Genomic DNA, 24,050 nt, shown 5'->3' with positions numbered 1-24,050 from the left:
AGGAAATGTAACATTTAGAACAGCTCTGGAGTCCTTTAAGTCCATATTTTTATTGGAAACAGCTGATAAATTAACTGTAGAGAGAATACATTTGATCAAACTGCCACCCCGACACACACAAACATAACGGAAGTTTATTCCACTTCACCAACAAGCTCAAAGTGAAGCCTGAAATTTAATTAAATGAAGATGCTGGAGAGTTAAATAAGTGCACCATGTACTCAATGATTAAAAAAAAAAACAATACTTTGATAGTTTAATACATCTGGTATAACAAGAAGTTCTCTAGACAGAAAATGTAAGTGTTTTTGGCCCTTCTAATCAACCTGAATAGTCTTGGCTAGGCTATACAACCATTTCTAGGAAGAGAACTATCACAAAATACTTTACAAGGCAGTGACTACAAAATCCTTGAACAAAAGAAAATCATTAACACAATGACATGACCACTCATGAGTCAAAGATGGGATGTCTAACAAACACAGCTATTTGTAAGTGAAGTGAATGACTAACATATACCACAGTTAACCAGTTCTCAACTGAGACCAACCAATATTGTATTTTTCACACAACTACTTTGTAGCCGAAATATAAATTAATTCAAAATGTCCCTTTTGTTATGTTAAGGTCAACCTCAATGTACTTCAACTGTTAATGGTGTTCTTATCTAAGGGGAGGACTTGCAAAGAAAGACTGAGCAGCTAGTATAGGCCTACATCAACCTATACCCCGTTTAACACTCCACAAAGCATGTCTTAAGTTGGATCGTGTTCAGCAGGGCACACCGTAGTGAAACGTTTGAAATACTTTTGAAACAGAATGAAAAATGAGTAGTCCCCCGGTGCACAATGAACATGACCTTGGTTTGAGGCACAGAGACCCATACATGTAAAGGTAAGAGTTTAATACTATGTAAAATACTGAAGTAGTTGAAGTACTTATTTACACTCTGGGCTTTGATTTGTTTATTGGTGGAATGTGACTAATATAGTAATGCTATACACAGGTTTATGTTGGTATGTTATATGAACCAGATAATGTTTTCTGCACTTCACAGGAATCACCAATCACAGCATATGGTCACAGTGGCGAACTTTTCCTGGCTGTCCTTCAGTCCAAATGCTTTATGACCAACTACGCACTCCACCACTTCTATATCACCAAATGTACCTGTCCATCCCTGTATGACATTTTGGTGGCAGTGGTGGGATGTAATGCTGCATTTTGAGTCCAGAATGAATGCTTCACCGAAGAGAAGGTCTCTGTTGTACAGTAACTCTACCGCCTTAGTAAATGTGTGTTTAAACCATTCCTAGGTGCCTATTAATGACATTTGGTGGCAATTCCACTCATGTGGGCACTTCAAAGTTCAGCACTGGAGGGCACCAGAAGCAAATACTGTTCTGGCCCCTATGGAACTATCCCCATTCTTCCTCAGTGTTTCTCCTTCGTGGCTATTGAAGAAAGGGCTGCTCAGACAATAGTCTCTTTGGATGGCCATTTTTCACGAGATGGACCTTGTGAAGAGGGCGGAGCAGACTGTTCACCATGTGACCTGGGGAGGAGAAGCACCACCCTCTGATTGGTCTGCCGCCATTCATTGTACAGCCGACAGTGATACCTGAGCGACACCTGTGGTAGAGAGGTAAGTTCAGGTTTAAATACTGTATATACTCTACCCATTACTGTAATGTTTTATGCAAGCCCAAACAAGTGGAAGAGGAAGATGTTGGGGCAGCAGATAGCCTACTGGTTGGTCCAGTAACCGAAAGGTTGTTGAATCTAATCCCCGAGCTGACAAGGTAAAAATCTGTCGCTCTGCCCCTGAACAAGGCAGTTAACCTACTGTTCCCCGGTAGGCTGTCATTGTAAATAATAATTTGTTCTTAACAGACTTACTAGTTAAATAATGGTTAAATGTTTAAAAACATTTTTTTTTAAAGCCCCTAGACCAGAGATGGGTAGCTGGCAGGCTGCATGCGACCGCCCCTTTTGAAGGCCCTCTGATCAATCCATTTAAAAAAAAATGCAGTCTCAATTTACTAAGTTAGAATAGTACAGTACACAAGGTGAAATTTGGTTGTGCATCAGCAGTTTATTTTATGTCAGTCACTGATAGTCACTCAATTAGCCAATGTCAGCTAACTTTCAGATTGGTAAATTAGTCTAGCAGCCAGCTATCTGGGGGGTAGGAAGACCAGCAAGCAACTGAAGCCCCTCATGATAAATTCAGATTTTTTTAATCCTCACCCCCAAAGTTGCCCATCCCTGCACTAGACACTGGTCTGACGTTGGTTTTGTGTTGAGTAATGTCTAGAATTGGGACAGGGTAAACTTATCCTAGATCTGTGTCTAACAGCATCTTTTACCATGAGCAAACCAAGTGGCTGACTAAAAGTGCTAAATTCCCAGGGTTGCATTCCTATTTCCTGCATAACACCCTGAAAAGAGGATCCTACAGTATACACAATAGGAATGGAGAATCCAGAGAGCCAACTAATGTTTATACTTGTTAGATTGTTTTTTACCAGTCAAATGGCTTGTATGTGTACTCCTTATGAGGCGTATGTGTACTCCGTATGAGGCATTTGTGAATAATGCGATGTATCTGTGCAAGGGTTTTGCGTCACAGACACATCCAAGGGAAAACGGGAACGAATTTGCGCAAAAGGCACAAGAAACGCCCAAAATTAGTCTGACCTCTGCTGAGATGTACTGGCTGTCACCCTCCACCACTCACCAGGGTCCAGAAGAGGTAGATGGTGAAGAGGGCCACGGTGAGAGCGATGAGGCCCACGGCCTCCAGGCGGCTGGAAAAGTGCAGGTGGTCCACGGCCCCCCGCAGACACAGCCACCCGGAGATTGTGGCCAGAGGCGTGATGAGCAGGAAGCACACCATGTCGCCGAACAGCGTCCGTTTTTCCTGGCGCAGGCCCGGGTTACGCACCCACTAGAGACGGAGAGAGGAGAGAAAATGTCACGTTTGCTGACAACCGAAACATCAATCAATGGGCGAGTCAATGCCACATTTTCATTTGTGCCGAAATCAAAATTAAATAAAGTTCAACAGGCTATGTTGTGAAATAGGCTTGATGAAGTCTTTATAGACGGGTTGGCTGACAACGTCATGAAAATGATGCGCGTGCATCGACACTAAATGTGTAATGTGATAGGTATTTTAACTTTGATATTTTTTAACACACCAAAAAAGCATTTGATTGATTGATTAATAAAATATTTTGTCACTTGTCTTTCTCAAATGAAGGGGGTGATGACGCAATCTTTGCGAGAGGGAGGGAATCTGATTTCATTGTTCCTCAGCTCGCGACTCAACACTTAATTCAGGATAAATGGAGTTAGCCTACACAGGAGGATTCATTGCCATATAAATGTACCTGGCTAAAATATGAGCCACTTTCTTGGTATTGGTTATCCCGAGTTGAACTCAATTGACCAAAGTTACCTCGCTAATTCCTCAAACCAGGTATGTACTGTAGTATAGGGCTCTGGTAACCACCCTTGGGTTCTCAAGGTTTTGTGACAGTAAATTATATATTTGCTCAGCTAACACCAGTGTATTGTTTTATGGTCTTCCAGCTAACAGGAACAGTGTATTGTTTTATGGTCTTCCAGCTAACAGGAACAGTGTATTGTTTTATGGTCTTCCAGCTAACAGGAACAGTGTATTGTTTTATGGTCTTCCAGCTAACAGGAACAGTGTATTGTTTTATGGTCTTCCAGCTAACAGGAACAGTGTATTGTTTTATGGTCTTCCAGCTAACAGGAACAGTGTATTGTTTTATGGTCTTCCAGCTAACAGGAACAGTGTATTGTTTTATGGTCTTCCAGCTAACAGGAACAGTGTATTGTTTTATGGTCTTCCAGCTAACACCAGTGTATTGTTTTATGGTCTTCCAGCTAACAGGAACAGTGTATTGGTTTATGGTCTTCCAGCTAACAGGAACAGTGTATTGTTTTATGGTCTTCCAGCTAACAGGAACAGTGTATTGTTTTATGGTCTTCCAGCTAACACCAGTGTATTGTTTTATGGTCTTCCAGCTAACAGGAACAGTGTATTGTTTTATGGTCTTCCAGCTAACACCAGTGTATTGTTTTATGGTCTTCCAGCTAACACCAGTGTATTGTTTTATGGTCTTCCAGCTAACAGGAACAGTGTATTGTTTTATGGTCTTCCAGCTAACAGGAACAGTGTATTGTTTTATGGTCTTCCAGCTAACACCAGTGTATTGTTTTATGGTCTTCCAGCTAACAGGAACAGTGTATTGTTTTATGGTCTTCCAGCTAACAGGAACAGTGTATTGTTTTATGGTCTTCCAGCTAACAGGAACAGTGTATTGTTTTATGGTCTTCCAGCTAACAGGAACAGTGTATTGTTTTATGGTCTTCCAGCTAACAGGAACAGTGTATTGCTAGCAGAAAATTGCTAACTGAGTTTGATAGCAATATGTTGAGAGATAGGAGAGTATAACTGGATTTACTCTAAAACAGGATGCCAGTCAGGTCTTCTGGGACTGGGCTAGGTTGGGCTAGAGCCAACCAAATGATGCCTTGCTGATTTAGCGATGCCATTTTCTCCCTCATACAACCTCTATTCCAAAGCAACATGCGCTTTGCTTTGATACACAGCGAGCTTGGATTGCCAACTACCCAACAATATATTTGGTTTCAGTATATTAAAGATGCACTCTAGGATCTTAAGCACAACAAATTGGTAACCTATAGTTCAACATTTGTATGATTTTCAGGGCGTAACATATCATACGAAATAAACATATTGCACAATTTGATGACATAGTACACAAAAACCAGGGAACACTTTTGGCTCGTGAGCATCATTTTCAAAACTACTGGATGAAATTAGACAAAAGTTCCAGAGTTCGTCTTTAACTAAAGCCAATTCTTCAAATATTTGGAAAGTAGACTTCTCCTGAACATAACAAGAAATTCAATCGCAAACCAACCCACAATGTCTGTGGTTTGTCAATATTAAAAGTCTATGGCTCCAAGAATATAAAATAAAAATCCTGGTGCATCCTCAAAACCTCATGGAACAAAGCTCTCTTTATGATCCAGACGATGAGGTACGATATATAGATGATATATTATATTCATGAGGAATCAGACCTGGGTTCAAATACGATTTTAAATATTTTCAGTTACTTCAGCTGTGCTTGATTGAGCTCACCTAGCACAGTCGAACCAAGAGAACTGTCCCAAAATCGCAAATCCCACCAATTCGGCACACCAGACAGGATTAAGAAAACAATCAATGTATTTGAACGTTTTGGAATAGTTGTTGAACCCAGGTCTTATGAGAAACGCTACCATGGTATGCATGGTACGGGTGTAATTGCCACCAAACAACCACTTTGCACCACCGCTATCCAATTATATTTTATATATGGAGGCAGTGTCCTGATGCAGAAAGAATGGAGGAGATGCTAGGGGGTAATAACATGTTAGCTAGAGGTTATTGTGGAGACGAGGACACTATAACACACACACACACACACATTATTATTGTGGTCGGATTCATTCCACAAAAATATGGGGTGAAATCTTCTTCAAATAAAAGGGTAAATGAGGGGTAAAGAAACTCATAAATACAACTGATATTAGCAGTGAGCTTACTTATTACCACGAGAACCAAAACTCATTTGTAGTTGATTTATTCATTCACTTGCAGTATTAATTTACAGAGCACAGATGACTAGGTGTTTTTGCTGTGTTGACAATTATTTTGTGATTTAAGAGCTTTTGGGAAACTCACCCCTGAAAGACTTTTAACTGTTACATTGCTAATAAGACACACAGTAACATCAGTGTGATGATATAACCCACAGTAACATGGAGGATTGGTTGACAACTAGTGTACCTGCTGAGAATGTAGAGGATGTGGTGTGTGTGAAGTGTCATGGAATGTTTACCAGAAGCCCAAAGTGTCTTCAACCCCCTTCACTTCATATTCCACCTGTGCATATAGACCAAACTTCACACCACAGCTTATAACTATAAATGACAGATTTACTAGACTGTGTTCTTCCTAAAAGATAGCAAGAGCCAAGAAAATCCTTTGGCATGTTGTTTTGATGTAACATGAAAATAACATGGAAAAACAGGACAGGTCCTAGGCCTGCTTTTAAGCCCAGCGCGGACAAATATATATGTGTTTGTTGGGATTATGTGGACAGATGGAGACAGAAGGGCCATGCACAGCGAGAAGGGCCATGCACCGTATGGGTAGCATGTGATTATGACAATGGTTTATTTATATGCTGCATTTTGTGTGTGCATGTGTGTATTTATGTGTCTGTATACTGTACCTCCATCAGTGGCCGGTTCTTCCTCTGTACAGTGAACTGGTAGTGGCAGAGCTCACAGGCGCTGGTGCCAGAGGCAGAGAGCCAGTGCTCCAGGCAGCTCCGGTGGATGGTACCCAGGGTCCCTGCACACTCACAGGGGGAGAGCAGCTCCTCCTGACCCCCTCCGTCATGACAGATCCGACACATGGGCCGCTCAGGCAGAGGGCTTCGGCGATATGGAACGAGGTGAGGAAAAGAGGAACAGAAAGAAATTGTCTTTAGATACGCTGATGTTTTCACAGGCTGGTGTTTTCTGTTCCCCTTGAAGCTTGGGACCGCAGGTGGAAAAATGTGCCGTTCCACCCTTGAGCAAGGAAATTAACCCCCAACACAACTGCTCCCCGTGCGCTGATGACGTGGACGTCGATTAAGGCAGCACCCCGCACCTCTCTGATTTAGAGGGGTTGGGTTAAATGCAGAAGACACAGCTGAATGCATTCAGTTGTGCAACTGACTAGGTATTCCCCTTCCCCCTTTCTGAGAACAATAACAGCTGACTAGGGATCCTACTTCCCCCTTTCTGAGAATAATAACAACTGACTAGGGATCCTACTTCCCCCTTTCTGAGAACAATAACATCTGACTAAGTATTTGGGCAGGTAGCCTAGTGGTTAGAGCATTGTGCCAGTAACCGGAAGGTTGCTGGATTGAATCCCCAAGCTGACAAGGTAAAAATCTGTCTTTCTTCCCCTGAGCAAGGCAGTTATCCCACGGTTCCCCGGGCGCTGAAGACATGGATGTCGATTAAGGCAGCCCCCGCACCTCTCTGATTCAGAGATTAGGTTAAATGCGGAAGACACATTTCAGTTGAAGGCATTCAGTTCGACAACTGACTAGGTATCCACCCTTCCCCCTTTCTGAGAACAATAACAACTAAGATTGGACATCACAATTCACTGACTAGAGGTTTTCAAAAATATCAGGTCAATATTTGAGTGGATAGAAAACTAGCTGGTTAAATAACAAAACCCTGGGAGGGAGTTGGTGTAATTTGACGCTGTCACACATTGTTAGAATACCCTGTCTATTCTGTCTCTGTACTATGCATACATACAGTACATCTCTTAGATTACAGACTCAAATCAAACATTTTCTGGATTAAAACAACATATGCAAGGAGGATTATTACTTTCATTTACTATATGGACTGTAATCTATGATTCACCAATCTCCTATATGGCATCTAATCCTCTAATCTGGATGATGATTATGTTGGGTTGTTGATCGCCTTGATTTCATCAGGAAACTAAGCCGATGTCTTTGACGGAATGAATGAGCCCCTCACTCAACAAACCTCCGCTTGAACATAAACACTCGTCGCTGCCAATAACTAACACAACAGAATGAACATCATCTTGTCAGACAAGTGAATTAATAATATGATTTTGCTAGAACACAAAAACTTTGGAGTCGTCGTCAGTTTGAAGCAATAAAAGCCTTTAAACCTAATCTGGAAATTGTTTTTCATGTTGATCATCAACAGAACAAACATGACGACAACGTCACTGGATACGAAAACAACTAATAAACATCTATGGCGATAATGTTTGTTGATTTAGTTTATATTAGACATATATGACAAAAATACACATTTATAACCTGGTCCCAGATCTGTTTGTGTTGTCTTGCCAATGGCCAGACATAGAGTTGGAAAGACGGTACAAGTAGACCTTGGACTCGGATAGCACATACTCTTCAATCAGTATTTATTGTAAAGTGACTGTTCCACTGGATGTCTTAAGGTGAATGCACCAATTTGTAAGTCACTCTGGATAAGAGCGTCTGCTAAATTACTTAAATGTAAATGTAAATGTATTTATTAAATAGTAGATTGTAGCTACCATGGCAATTTATTCTGTAATATTTATTCTGTAATAGGTAGCAAATTAAGTTGATCCCAATTCTATAATGTATGCTACCAGCTCTACTGTATGCCAATCTATGCTAACTGCCGCTTTGCTACTATGCTATCTATCTCTAAGCTAAGCTACCCTATGCTAGCTAGCTCTATGCCACAGGCTGATTATTAAGAGGGCTTTGGGGGGGCTAACAGTTGTGACCCAGTCTGCATGACTGCAGCTGTTGCCGCTAAAGCCCCCCTTTGTCTCCCATAGTGTGTGTGAGTGACAGAGTCCCGTCAGGCGTACATGTTAATCAAGGTGCTAAATTTAGACTCTGCACCATCCGGCCAGAACAGGACATTTGTTGTGTTTCAAATGTACAGACATTTACCCCACAGGGCCAGTTAGTGTGATTGGTATGTAAGTTATGTAGCTGTCTGAAGCCATAGTTACTCATCTATAGGATCTATATAGTCCTCTTTCACAGCACAGAGAACAAGAAGGACATCCCAGACAGATAGAGGGGGGGGGGGGGGGGTCCTTTTGAGAGGCACTTGATTTGTTACCATTCAGAAATCGTGTTTGGTTATATTTGGGTATATATTTAAAACTAGCTTCACTTTACCTCTGACCCCCACCAACCCCTCCCCTCCACACTCGTACAAAACTCTATTCTATCCATGTTTGGCAGGTCCATACCTCTGTTTGGCGTACGCTCCCACGATAGTTGACAGCAGCTGCCCATCCTTGGCAGACACTTGCATGTAGTACTGCGGCTCTCCGTTGGCCGGACTGCTCTGCTCTTCCATTGCTTTTCCTGGGAGGTCAGGCTCTGTCGGGTAGTCCAGGCTACCCATTGGATCAAAGTCCCTGTCGCTCAAGCAACTCCCTGTGTGGGCAGAGTCAGAACGCTCTGGCAGCACCTCCGGCAACAGAGTGCAGCGACTGGTCGTCATGGCAGCAGACGGTTATCTTTCATTGGCGTCTGGCTTGGTTACTGAGCATCATCTGTCTGGAGTAGAGGAAGGGAGAGATACAGGGATATTGACAAGGGTTTCAAGCATTTCGCTACACCTGCAATAACATGTGCTAAATATGTGTGTGACCAATAAAAAATGTGATTTGCTGAATAGGCCTATCTGCCTTTGTTAAAAGCTATATTTTGTGGTGTAGTAATTACAAAGATATGAAATTAGTGAAGTTCACCTGAGAACATTCAGTCAACTATGGTCCATAGTCAAGTAGAATCCTTTCCATTTCCTGTGTTACATCAATATTGTTAGACATGCCAGTCAATGTTTGACCTACTGTAATATGCAGGGCCTCCCTACCATGTTTCTGTTAGAATTATACTAAAGGTCATCTCTCTTGAGGTGCTGGAGATCTATAGGTTATTAGTATAAAACCACTCTCAAATGACGGAGACTTTACTAACCTGTATAGATCTCCTTGCTTCCCTGTGACAGAGGATAGATAAACTATACAGAATAATTAATAGTTGTCTGTACAACCTAAGTTTCTTTACCACTCCAAACAGAGTAACACTAACCTAACATACCACACTCAAAATAAACAAAAGGCAGTGTCTTAATATATTCTACGTTTTTGATTGAATGTATTGAGAGATAGATGTTTGTGATCTGTCAATGTTTTCTCTTAATGCTTACTCGCTTAAAAATGTACAAATCCCTCTGGCTTGTGTTGATATTTACCACAAAAATGAACATGCGAACAGACAGCGATCACATTCCAACTGCCACAGACTAAACACAGATGTCTGACTATTCAGTGCGCCGGCATTAACCGTGTCCTAGTTCAGCTATTCCAGACCGCACCGAACAACTAGGGAAAGTGAAAACAGACAGAGGGTGGCTGCGACAACAACTAAACAATGATGTCAACACAAAACTAATTCGCATCAATGCGGCTGAGGTCATATGTCTGGTGTTCAGGTAAACATTCTGTCAACGCAGCAGATTGAAGGCCACACTGACAACAATACACAGTGTTGCAGGCTAAAGATGTGGTTGGTTGAACAATGATTAAATATAACTCACCATATTTGTAGCTAACTAAGCATACAACGTAACCACACTAAACACATCCATATGATAGCATGTAAATTAACCGACATTAAACAAGACACATTGTAAACATTTGAAGCTACCTATATATGCAACCGAACCCTATTGAAATGCATCCGTATGCCAGCATAGCAATTAATCAACATTAAACAAGACACGTAAATAACACAAGGGTTTTAACTGTAAACTAGCAGCGAACGATAAACAATGGCATCTTTATATCCGTATACAGCTGAGACAGTAGAGCCCTTCAGCTGGTTTTCGCTAAAGAGCTTTAGAGAATACGTAATATTACTAGACACGTTGTTAACACGTCCACAGAGGACGTTCCTTTCAGATAATGATCTTTTGCCCTGGAACCACGCACTATAATTCTGGCACTCCCTATTACAGTACAAAGAAATGTGAATGACATGCTATTGGATACAGATAGAGCTTTCAGTATTGTACATTCAACCATGCCAATGAACTCTTCCTGACTAGGACCAGTGAGACAACAGGATAGTGACTTTTTAAATTCTTCACAATGCCTATCAGATTACACAATGCAACCGTTTGTGAGTGGGTGTAAAAATCTAAATGATGGAGAAGTGGTAGGGACGAGACCTGGGTTCAAATACTATTTGAAATCTTTCAAATACTTTGAGTGTTTGCTGTAGGATGCCTGAAGTGTCAAGTGGGTGGGGTTTTCACTTTCTGGACTTTTCCAATGGTTCCATTGTGCTAGGCAAGTTCAATCAAGAACAGCTAAAGTATTTGAAATGATTTAGAATAGTATTTGGTCCAGACATACGATAGGGAAGGGCAAGAACACAGTTGTTTCACATTGTGCTTGGATACAGAGGAAGCAGAGCCTCCTTGGCACTCTGTGGGTGGTGTTGCGTATTTGTTCAACTGTCAGTGAAAAATGTCAAACCACTTCCTGTTGCGTCATTCATTCAACCTGGTGTGCAGACAACCCATGGAAACATAGGCCTACTGTAGACCCTTATAGATGCTTTAAGTGGGTGTGGAGATAGATAGTGGTTGTGAGATGTACTGTAAATACGCCTAAGTTGCAAACCTGCAACTAAGGTTGCAAATGCAAAAAACAAAACTTCATTGACTGATTTGTTTTGCACACACACACCTTGAATGGTAACTTGCTCCACCCCGGTGTGCCCCTCACTCCACCTTTTTGGGTAGCCATTTTCCTGGTCAGGACCAATGTGCTTTGAAAAGTTGTAGTTTGGCACTGGGTGACCTCACATGTTGTTGTTGACCTCACATGTTGTTGTTGACCTCATCGTCGAGGCATAGGAGCGAGGCAACCCATGCCAGGGTGGACTACAGCAGCTCTCGTTAATGCCATAAACTACATTTCAAAGCCACGGCGCAGCAACAGAATGTTTCCCCTGTGAGAACCTGTGATCTCCAACCATGTCACAAGGTTTGACCAATTGAGGCAAGAGACTAACTATGACCGTAGCAGGAGACAATAGTAATGACTAGTCAGACCTCCAAAACAGGAACATTAATCATTGTTGGTCGACTTTCAGGAACACTTTACACATGGTACTTTCTATAGATTTTTGTCATTCTTTGTAAATCAGTCACTCAATGTAAAACTATTTGACTCAAGTACCCATGGTGGAGAAAAGGATGTAAACATATTCTGAGTCATGCTTTTGGGAAAGACCGTCAAAGTGCATTAGAAAAAGTTTTTTTTTAAATGGACTCTCCTGTCTTAAACCTGTACACCAGAATAAAATTAGACAAGGACAGTGATACACAGTGAACGTTAAGGACATCTGCATGTGAGAATATCCTATAAATTGTGAATGATGACCCATGTCGACATGCTGTATGTTTTGAAATACTGCAAATAACTACTCAGAGAGCTGTTAAGCACTGGGTGTGGACATCACAGTTTAAAATTAACTGACATAGCTAAGCTAACTTCTAAATATTAGACCATGCTAACTCGCTTATTGCGATGACAGCTTTGAATCTGACTGAACTAAGTCTTCAAAAACAAGAGCATGAAATGCAATTCTTGTCAGTGAATAGGACCTAGTCACACAGTGAAAGCACTGTTGTGCCTAGATAAGCCTGAGTGTTGTTGATAAGCGAGGTGGAGATTCCTCTGAAGTTTCATTTATCCCTTACTGCCTCCTAGACCCGCACTCACTCACCTACTCTACTTAATCCTATGGAGACACTGGCTTTGTGCCAGTATCCACACTAACACACAGGCTAGCATTAGAATGCATGGCAAATACATTGGTTCATTCTAAGTAGTGTTCTAGTGTGGGTATGGGAACAGTCATGGGTCTCATACATAGTGTGGATACTGGGAACAGTCATGGGGCTTATACATAGTGTGGATACTTGGAACAGTCATGGGGCTTATACATAGTGTGGATACTGGGAACAGTCATGGGCCTTATACATAGTGTGGATACTGGGAACAGTCATGGGCCTCATACATAGTGTGGATACTGGGAACAATCATGGGCCTTATACATAGTGTGGATACTGGGAACAGTCATGGGGCTTATACATAGTGTGGATACTTGGAACAGTCATGGGGCTTATACATAGTGTGGATACTGGGAACAGTCATGGGCCTCATACATAGTGTAGATACTGGGACATAGTCATAGGCTTATTCAGGAGCATTCAATGTTACAGAATGTTGTAGAAAATGTATTGTGTAGAACATACATGCCCCTCTCAACTAGAATAAAGAGCTATGTTTCTGCTATGTTTTTTACAAGTTGCAGCCCACAGAATAAGCCACTCCAGGTCTGCATATCACCCTGCAAAGAGGCCCAGAGTCTAGTGTGTCGTGGTCTTTCAGTTCATATCGGCTATCCTCCCTATTCACTACAATATTTGGAGGCTCTGGAACGATGAGATAAAGTGATAAACGAGGTTATACTGTAAGCCTTTCCCAGTCAATCCCACTATGACATAGTGTTGCTGTCTCTATCTCCCATTAAATGACTTGTCAGTGTGCTACAGTATGTGTTACAGTGTGTTAAATGAGTTTTGGGCTGGTTCCAGTGGACGAGAGCGGCATCAAATGATAAAGCTGTTCAGTGGACAGGATACCACTCCTGTCCTGCATTCAAGTCACAGCTGTGGCTCTGTGTGTAACAGTTGGCAGCCACTTCTGCTGCCGAAGCCTTCGGAATAGGCACTTAACTCTCATCAGTGATTTACTCACAAGCTGTGGTCAAGCCTAGCCTGGTTAAACTGGACTGAACGCTCACGTCAGTCTGCTTCAACCAGGCTAGATCAAGCCTCGATAGGGTGAAGTATTTAACAATGAAAGAATGTGGCTTATGGTCAAGTGTATAACGTTTTGTTGGGTTGATTCACACTGTTTTGTCTAGGCCTTTGGTCAGTCAAGTCCCTCAGTTGTAAGAAACAGTAGTCGAAGTGTATACGTTGTCACAGAGTTGGTGACAACCAATATCCAACACCTTCAAGTTAAATGTTACTTATTCAATGAAACAGTGTCTTATGTCCATATCAATAGAATAGATCTCTATTGTTAATATTGTTTATAGGTTTGACCAATAACATAGTTAAAGTGCGTCATAACACTGTGGTATGTATTTTATTGAGGAACCATTGTGCAAAGGCCTATTAACTTGGTTCCCATCTTTCAGAGGTCAATCTCTCTGCAGCAACAAAGTATCGGCTAAATTTACCCCGTGTTTGGTCTTTCTAGTCGCCGATCCTTTTAAGATAAAGGACAGAGAGGAAAGACTGTGTTTTTATCCAAATGTGACTCACAGTTATCGGATTGGCTTGAATTCTTCCAGTAAAATGTTGTGTAACTAGGAATTCCCAAATTTTGCCATCACAATGGATAAACAATGGCTTTATTCCATGCAGATTTCCTCAGCCCTCCCCAAAAACAAATCATTCAGTGGGCTACATGTGAATCATCTCTCAACTGAAACAGAGTATAGTGTAGCACGATAGCATTCTAAGATAGCTAGTCCTGACCGTTTATTTATATTTTTTATGTAGCCTTTATTTAACTAGGCAAGTCAGTTAGCCAGAACTGTCAGTAAGAGTGTCCATGATTGAGTCTATGAATGAAGAGATTGAGATAAAACTGTCCAGTTTGAGTGTTTGTTGCAGCTCGTTCCAGTTGCTAGCGGCAGCGAACTGAAAAGAGGAGCTACCCAGGGATGTGTGTGCTTTGGAGACCTTTAACAGAATGTGACTGGCAGGATGGGTGTTGTATGTGGAGGATGAGGGCTGCAGTAGATGTCTCATAGGGGGTGAGTGAGTTACAGTACTTGTGAATCAGTCCTCAACTGAAACAGAGTATAGTGTAGCATGATGGCATTCTAAGCCTGACCCAAATCACACACTTAGAGTACTTGTGAATCAGCCCCCAACTGAAACAGTAAACTGAGTAGAGGATAGGATAGCACGATAGCATTCCACGCTAGCTAGCCATGCTGTTTGGCTTCAACTTGAGGTCTCTCCCCCTCTCGCATTTTCTGAGCTCTAGCACTGTGGGAAAGGGACCAGAGAGACTTAAATATAGCTTGTTTGACAGACTGCTTTCCACCACCCCGCTGACCACAGCCGGTAACCTCTAGCCAGTCTTAATTCCATCCTTAAGGACGCAGAGCCGTAGACCCCCCACCCCCCTCCTCTTCCTTCCCTTCTCAGTGTCCTTTGGGACAAAGTGTGGTTAATTTAAACAGCTAGAGGAAGGGGCACATAGGAAGTGGGCCAGTTTGGTGAGAACTAGCTCTGCAAAATACTGCACTTCTGGGTTCTCCCTAAGCTTGCATGACCGCATACATAACCCCCCCCACACACACACACACACACACACACACACACACACACACACACACACACACACACACACACACACACACACACACACACACACACACACACACACACACACACACACACACACACACACACACACACACACAATAGTTGTGGTGTCTTAAATCTTTCCAAATGTCTCATCTTTAAGACTAATTGGCTAATAATACTGTCTTTGACAACTGCATTTAAACACCTTTCTGGTTTTGGTAGTAAAAGGTTTAAAACAATAACTGATAAAGTGTACTGATGCCAAACACAATGTATTAAGGTGGTTTCCGTAGGTGGTGGTAATTTTTTTAGACCTCAAGAGATGTGTAGGAGGCTCATTTTTTTCAATTTGTTTATTCATTTTCACTCAGCCAAGTGAAACGCACCACAAAGGCTTTTCACATTAGACCAAAAATAATTTTTCAAAGACAGTGGACATGCATTGGCCAGTGCCAAACCACACACATGAGAACTTCCAACTCTTGTTTAGCCTGTTTGTTTTTAAACACAATTTAGCTTTTTAGTTTTACTCACACCTTTCAACAGTGTGCCAGTAGACAAATTCATTTTCCAAACATCTCTACACACATGGTTAACATTTTTTGTGTTTGAGCATTTAACTCATTTTTTTGAGAATATCACATTTCAAATGCCTGTGAGCATCCACTGACTCTAGCCCAGCACAATTATCTAGACTGTTCCCACACAACTACACTACAGCATTCCTCTTCAACTAGTGTTTGACCATAACATAGCTGCATACTTTTCTGAGATAAAACCCCATAGCGACTCGTTTATGGTTAATCTACCGCAATAAGGAAGTTAATGGATATAAATAGCCAATGTGGGACTGAGTACAAAGGGGCTTTGACTGTGTGTGCCAGGGTCAGTGCCCACCCAGCTCTGCGAGTGCTGCCAACTGACCATTGTGGCATGGCAGGAAAAGGACTCCATGCTGCCTTTTGCATGGCATGCTGCCCCGGGGCACAAATTAGAGCAAAAAATCTGCTCTTTTGTTTTTCAGATGCCCTTTTAACTCCCAACTTCTCAACAGAAATCCCACATGTATAAATAGGCTACAGTATATCTCTTCGGTTATAGTGGGAAAGGGCTAGACGGGGCTAGCGTTTAATACAGAACTGCTCAAAGTATGGCTTAAACTGTGGCCTAGCTAACCTCCTAAAACAAGAATTGGCATCCTATATTTTACCACAACTTGAGCAAAACCACTGTATCTAGAGAGGCATGGCTGCTGTGTAGTATCTGTATTTGCATTTGTATTTATTATGGATCCCCATTAGTTCCTACCAAGGCAGCAGCTATTCTTCCCGGGGTCCAGCTAAATCAACTGCCTTATACAATTTTAAAAACATTACAATACAGTCACAACATATTTCACCACAGACTACTCCACTACCACATCTCTTCAAATACAAAATCCATGTGTACATGTGTGTATAGTGTGGGCTTCCGAGTGGCGCAGCTGTCTAAGACACTGCATCTCAGTGATAGAGGGATCAAGACAGACCCTGGTTCGACAACCAGCCTTGATTGGGAACCCCATAAGCTGGCGCACAATTGGCCCATTGTTGTCTGGGTTTGGCCGGGGTAGGCCATCATTGTAAATAATAATTTGTTCTTAACTGACTTGCCTAGTTAAATAAAACATGTAATTGTGTGGATGCCAGTTTTTGTTGTTTCGCAGTTTCCCCTGTTCCATAAGGTGTATTACTCTCTGTTTTTTAAAATCTAATTTTACTGCTTACATCAGTTACTTGATGTGGAATATAATATTTGTTAGTGCTGTTAGAGTCGCACTTTATTATGGACATACTTCTCCCCAATATGTTTTGACCATGACAGTTTACAATCCAGGGTTACTTGCTCAATCTCCACATTATTTATTACAAGATTTAGTTGAGGTTTAGTGAATGATTTGTCCCAAATACAACGTATTTAGTTTTAGAAATATTGAGGACCAATTTATTCCTTGCCACCCATTCTAATATAATAATAATATAATAATATATGCCATTTAGCAGACGCTTTTATCCAAAGCGACTTACAGTCATGTGTGCATACATTCTACGTATGGGTGGTCCCAGGAATCGAACCCACTACCCTGGCGTTACAAGCGCCATGCTCTACCAACTGAGCTACAGAAGGACATCACTGAGCTACAGAAGGACATCTGAAACAAACTGCAGCTCTTTGTTAAGTGTTGCAGTCGGTGTAGTAGCTGACGTGTATAGTGTTGAGTCCTCCGCATACATAGACACAATGGCTTTACGCAAAGCCAATGGCATGTCGTTTTCATAAAGATTGAAAAGAGTAAGGGGCCTAGATTGCTGCCCTGTGGAATTCCTAATTCGACCTGGATTATGTTGGAGAGGCTTCCATTAAAGAACACCCTCTGTGTTCTGTTAGACAGGTAACTCTATCTACAATATAGCAGGGGGTGTAAAGCCATAACACATGTTTTTCCAGCAGCAGACTATGATCGATAATGTCAAAAGCCGCACTGAAGTCTAACAAAATAAGATTATGGGGGCTGTTATCATCAATTTCTCTCAGCCAATCATCAGTCATTTGTGTAAGTGCTGTGCTTGTTGAATGTCCTTCCCTATAAGAGTGCTGAAAGTCTGTTGTCAATTTGTTTACTGTAAAATAGCATTGTATCTGGTCAAACACCAGGCTGATTGGTCTGCTATTTGAGCCAGTAAAGGGGGCATTAATATTCTTAGGTGGTGGAATTAATTTTGCTTCTCTCCAGGCTTAAATTAGTAGGCTTAAATTGAAAATATGTCAAATAGGAGTGGCAATATTGTCCGCTGTTATCCTAATTTTCCATCCAAGATGTCAGACCCCAGTGGCTTGTCAGACAATAATAATTGCTTCACCTCTTCCATACTCCCTTCACATAACTCAAAATTACAATGCTTGTCTTTCATAATTTGGTCAGATATACTTGGATGTGTAGTGTCAGTGTTTGTTGCTGGCATGTCATGCCTAAGTTTGCTAATGAATGATCATTAAAGTAGTTGGCAATATCAGTCAATTTTGTGATGAATGAGCCATATGATTCAAAGTTTGCATTTTTCCCCAAAATGTCATTGAAGGTGCTCCAAAGCTTTACTATCATTCTTTATGTCATTTATCTTTGTTACATAGTGTAGTTTATTTTGATTTAGTTTAGTCACATGACTTCTCAATTTGCAATATGTTTGCCAATCGGTTGTGCAGCCAGACTTATTTACCATTCCTCATCACTCTCAACCATACACTTTTTTAATTCCTCACCAATCCACAGGGATTTAACCGTTTTTTATAGTCATGTTCTTAATGGGTGCATGCTTATCAGTAACTGGAATAAGGAATTGAATAAATGTGTCTAGTGCAGCTTCTTTTTGCTCCTCATTACACACCACGGACCGACAAATATTATTTACATCAACATAGGAATCACCACAAAACTTATTGTATGACCTCTTATACATTATATTAGACCCAGCCTCTGGAGCTTTGGTTTTCCTAGATATGGCTACTATATTGTGATCACTACATCCGATGGATCTGGATATTGCTTTCAAGCATATTTCTGCAGCCTTAGTAAAGATGTGATCAATACGTGTTGATGATTTTATTCCTGTGCTGTTTGTAACTACCCTGGTGGGTTGATTGACAACCTGAACCAGGTTGCAGGCACTGGTTACAGTTTGAAACTATTTTTTTTTTGATTGGGCAGCTTGATGAAAGCCTGTCAATATTTAAATCACCCAGAAAATATACCTCTCTGTTGATATCAAATACATATACTGACTGTTATCACTTGGTCTATAGCAGCTTCCCACCAGAATGGTCTTTAGGTGAGGCAGATGAACCTGTAGTCATATTACTTCAACAGTATTTAACATGAGATCCTCTCTAATCTTTACAGGAATGTGGTTCTGAATATAAAACAGCTACACCTCCACCACTGGCATTTCTGTATTTTCTGTAAATGTTATAACCATGTATTGCTACCACTGTATCATCTAAGGTATTATCTAAATGGGTTTCAGAGATAGTCAGAATATGAATGTCATCTGTTACTAGAACATTATCTGTGTTTAGGCCCTGGCTGACACATATAATCTATGAGTTGACATACATACCATTGGCATGAAGGCCTGATTGTCTGTGATGGCTTTTCTAACTGCCAGTGATGTCACTGTGCTTTGTGCAATTAATAGAAGGCGTCGAACTGTCGTGGCTCTGAACAGACAAGGGGAGGGGAAACCAATGCGGATATGGATTCAGCCCATAGGGGTAGTGCCTTTAACTCGGAGGGATTACCCCTGTCAATCAGAGGATATTACTGTATCACCACAGAATTACTTAATGTAATAATAACTTGTATTTCGCATCATTGTCAGTTTAATGTGAAACTGCAGGGGATTAGTTTGGCAGTGTGCCAGCTGTCAAGTAGTAGATCAAGTCTGAGATAAACAACATCAACATGTCATGATTTGTTTACTCTTCTGGGCCAATCAGAGGAGTGACGAGGAGTGACAAGCTATCCCATTGCATAGCAACAAGCTCTTTGGCAAAATAGGGATTTTGAATGATCAGTTAAATCTAATGGAAACCTAGAGATACTACTTGACCAAAACCGCTGTACAGATGTTTTCAGGGGTAAAAAACAACATTGGCCTTGTGCTGGAAGGGTGCCCATTTAGATGGATTCAAATAACTACTACTACTACTACTGACTATCTATTTGAACACACCCACCACACACACACGTAAATTCAAACACACACTGAGAATACTATTTTGGTTCATCTGGGAAATAGAGCCATATCCAATTCTCCACTATTCTTCACCATTTTATCCCTCCACCTTACCAAGGCACGTACAGATGTACAATAGCTATAACACACTAAGGAAACTGACACTTCAGAGAAACCTTGGGAGTGATTGTCCTCTGCACAGTCTCCACTTCAGATGGGTACTTTTCCCTTTTCATGATGGCTGACAGCCATTGAGAATTGGCACAATGCCTGCTACAACAGTGGATTGTGAGACCTGGTAGCCACAGCACTGACCAATCGATATTTTCACAGTACACACATTGTAGGACACTATAACACTATGCCGTCCTCCCACATACTGCACTGTAAATCTACTTTGTTGCTCCCTGGGGCTGTGTTCTGTGAGCATGGTTGGTGTCAATGCCATTGCTAGTCGGTCAATTCAGGAAGTTAATTGAAATTCATTTTTTCCATGAAGGAAAATTATAATTTTTGTTGACTAAATGAATTTGATTACAATTGACCTCCGCACTGTCTGTGAGTGACCCCTTGCCTCAATCTAACATTCTATTTGACATCTTATTTCCTTGTTGTTACTATATAGTTTTCCAAACATAGGAAAGGCATCTAATATCAGCCTTTATTTTACACCCCAGCCTATTAGAACCTGACTGTTCTCTGTTACATGACAACTTCTGTTGTTGTGATCCCCCAGGATGCTTTGCATCATTGTTGTCTATGAGGCTCAGGCAGACAACAGAATAGTATTAATCCATCTAACATATTTATAGCCACAACGATATCCGTTCACCATGTGTTTCACACAAATTCTAGTCTAACCTTTAGTGTAATTCACATTTGAATCCAAATGATACACCACAGAGATCATTAGTAATGCTAAACTCTCCACATACAGCACAGTGCAATGTGAATATTGGTATTACACAGCCAAATGAGCATTTCACCAAAACCGTTCAAGCTATTTTTTAGTCTATACTTTCCAGCAAGAGATTAAATTGGCCTCTACAATCAGACGTTCATAACCACAAATTCATATTTAGTTAGAAATGCTGTATAAATGAACATATTTTCTGTGTGTTGTATGTTTGGGAGTATTTTGATGACATGATAAGCTGAACAACTAAACAAAGCAATGCCAAACAATACTTTTTTTTTTAAAGGGCCAAAGTACACTCATGACACACTGCAGGGACTGGATTCCTTAAAGCAGTACCATGCTGCATACGTTTTCTGTGAAACATAATGAATCTTTCAGTCTAGTGCCCTTATGGCACGGACCAATGACTATATTGTTTGACCCTCTCGACAAAATATCACCTATCTATTGCGTTATGAATAACCAGATAGACACAGACATATGTGCTTCTCCTAATAACTCCAGTAGAAACTTCAGTATTAGTTATGATATATAGGTAGCTGCCAAAACAATGGAAACTTTTGAGTAAATGAGGGATAGATACAAAGTATATTGAAAGCAGGTGCTTCCACACAGGTGTGGTTCTTGAGTTAATTAAGCAATAACATACCATAATGCTTAGGGTCATGTATAAAAATGCTGGGCAGACTATTACTTTGGCTACCATGGCTAAGCCCCCCGCAGGATGACAATGCCCCCATCCACAGGGCACGAGTGGTCACTGAATGGTTTTATGAGCATGAAAACCATATGCCGATGTCCCAGTTAAAAGATCTCAGCCCAATTGAACACTTATGGGAGATTCTAGAGTGGCGGCTCTGAGACAGCACTTTCCACCACCATCAACAACAAAACACCAAATTATGGAATTTATTGTGGAACAATGGTGTCGCGTCCCTCCAATAGAATTCCAGACAGCTGTTCTAGCTTGTTTTGGCACCACCGCCGTATTAACACCAAGTTGGTGTTTCCGTTATTTTGGCAGTTACTTGTAGCTAACTATCCATAGTGTGTGTGCGGTCTGTGCACTCAACGTGAAATTGAAAAGGGTAATTTGACCGTTTTGCTGTAATAGACACACTTTTTAAAAGAGTGTGTTAAAGTTTAAAATAAAATGTATTTTTAATTAAAAATATAATATTGTCATGTTTTTCAGTCTGTATGTCATCATTGGCTTGGCTGTCCAATTGAAGAAGCCTACACGAGTCAACAATAATGCAACAGCTGAACGCAATGACAACTGTACGAGAAATGCTCTGACTAATTAACTAACGTTCTGGAGCAAATGTGCCCTCGGTCTCATGACAGCATTTTTGGGATTATCACAGGCAAGTCCCAAAGAGAGAGCTGCCAAGAAGACTCAAAGAACAGATACCGTTTTCAGAAAATTGAATGCACTGTACATGTTAGATAAATGAAAGTAGCCTCGCAATTTATCAGACCATTTACAAAAATCACACGCTTTCACGGTGACTATTGACATTGTTCATAAAGACAAGTAATAACATACACAGTACACGTATCCAAAACGCTCTGTTGTCAAAACACTGTTAGATTGTAACACTGTAACTAACATTAGCTTTATGCATTGTGAACCCCATTGCATTGTTTTGACAGCAGGGTGTGTGGGTGTATTGAGCCAGACACAAAACGAAATGTTAATTTTGTTAACTCATGTGCCACACCTTACATTTTACCATTTGTACTTACTAATATCTAAACTATACATACCTTCATTGTGAGATCCCAAGTCTTCAAATTATGATTATACACACTGCGACGCAGGATGATCAAATAATCGTTTGGTTTAATGTCAGTGATCCACGCCAACTTCCCCCCCGTCAGCTGGTAAATCAAGCCGTCTAGCCAGTCAGACATACAATAACGGTCTCCCCCATCCAATCAGATTATTGCAGTAACAAAACTTGCCACCAATGGGAGGGTCCTTGGCGGAATGATGATCTCGGATACCGTGGCGCATCCTGGTGGTCTATCCAGGAACTTTCACTTTCTAATCAATTACCGGTACATGGTTATTATTCATCCAATGTAAGACGGCTGTCTTTTTGATATTTAAAATGTATTGACAAAAGATAATCATCACCATAAGCATGCATTTCACGTAAGAAAATTATAGGCCTATATTTATTTCAGTCAAATAAAAAATTGCCGACAGCTGAAGTCGGAAGTTTACATACACTTAGGTTGGAGTCATTAAAACTCGTTTTTCAGCCACCACACATTTCTAGTTAAAAACAAACTATAGATTTGGCAAGTCGGTTAGGATATCTACCTTGTGCATGACACAAGTAATTTTTCCAACAATTGTTTACAGACAGATTATTTAACTTATAAATTCCCTGTATGACAATTCCAGTGGGTCAGAAGTTTACATACACTAAGTTGACTGTGCATTTAAACAGTTTGGAAAATATTAAAAAATGTCATGGCTTTAGAAGCTTCTGATATGCTAATTGACATAATTTGAGTCAATTGGAGGTGTGCCTGTGGATGTATGTCAAGGCCTACCTTCAAACTCAATGCCTCTTTGCTTGACATGGGAAAATCAAAAGAAATCAGCCAAAACCTCAGAGAGAAAAATTGTAGACCTCCAAAAGTCTAGTTCATCCTTGGGAGCTATTTCCAAAAGTCTGAAGGTACCACGTTCATCTGTACAAACAATAGTATGCAAGTATAAACACCATGGGACCATGCAGCCGTCATACTGCCCAGGAAGGAGATGCATTCTGTCTCCTAGAGATGAACGTAATTTGGTGTGAAGATGCTGGAGGAAACAGGTACAGAAATATCTATATCCACACTAAAACAAGTCCTATATCGACATAACCTGAAAGGCCACTCAGCAAGGAAGAAGCCACTGCTCCAAAACCGCCATAAAAAAAGTCAGACTACGGTTTGCAACTGCACATGGGGACAAAGATCATACTTTTTGGAGAAATGTCCTCTGGTCTTATGAAACAAAATAGAACTGTTTGGCCATAATGACCATTGTTATGTTTGGAGGAAAAAGGTGGAGGCTTGCAAGCTGAGGAACACCATCCCAACTGTGAAGCACGGGGTGGCAGCATCATGTTGTGGGGCTGCTTTACTGCAGGAGGGACTGGTGCACGTCACAAAATAGATAGCATCATGAAGGAGGAAAATTA

At 41.0% G+C, this 24,050-nt stretch overlaps 1 protein-coding gene across 2 annotated transcripts; it reads right to left on the bottom strand.

Annotated features, from left to right (window-relative positions):
* Nucleotides 1-18: 18 nt before the first annotated feature.
* Nucleotides 19-23,221, bottom strand: LOC123989467 (E3 ubiquitin-protein ligase MARCHF3-like). Of its 2 annotated transcripts, XM_046290505.1 has the most exons (6): nt 9,660-10,647; nt 9,431-9,484; nt 8,924-9,236; nt 6,345-6,549; nt 2,741-2,950; nt 19-1,632 (listed from the first exon to the last, which is right to left on the bottom strand). In XM_046290505.1, exons 3-6 carry the CDS (start codon nt 9,178-9,180, stop codon nt 1,474-1,476), a joined length of 831 nt encoding a protein of 276 aa, XP_046146461.1. In that variant the 5' UTR covers nt 9,181-9,236; nt 9,431-9,484; nt 9,660-10,647; the 3' UTR covers nt 19-1,473. The 2 variants fall into 2 exon arrangements, with proteins under 2 accessions (XP_046146461.1, XP_046146460.1); XM_046290504.1 differs by lacking the exons at nt 9,431-9,484; nt 9,660-10,647 and adding an exon at nt 22,615-23,221.
* Nucleotides 23,222-24,050: the final 829 nt, after the last annotated feature.

This window comes from Oncorhynchus gorbuscha, linkage group LG11 (genome assembly GCF_021184085.1).
Source record: "Oncorhynchus gorbuscha isolate QuinsamMale2020 ecotype Even-year linkage group LG11, OgorEven_v1.0, whole genome shotgun sequence".
Lineage (NCBI taxonomy): Eukaryota > Metazoa > Chordata > Actinopteri > Salmoniformes > Salmonidae > Oncorhynchus > Oncorhynchus gorbuscha.
Note: the sequence above shows the minus strand (reverse complement) of the source record. Positions and strands in the feature narration are given on the sequence as shown.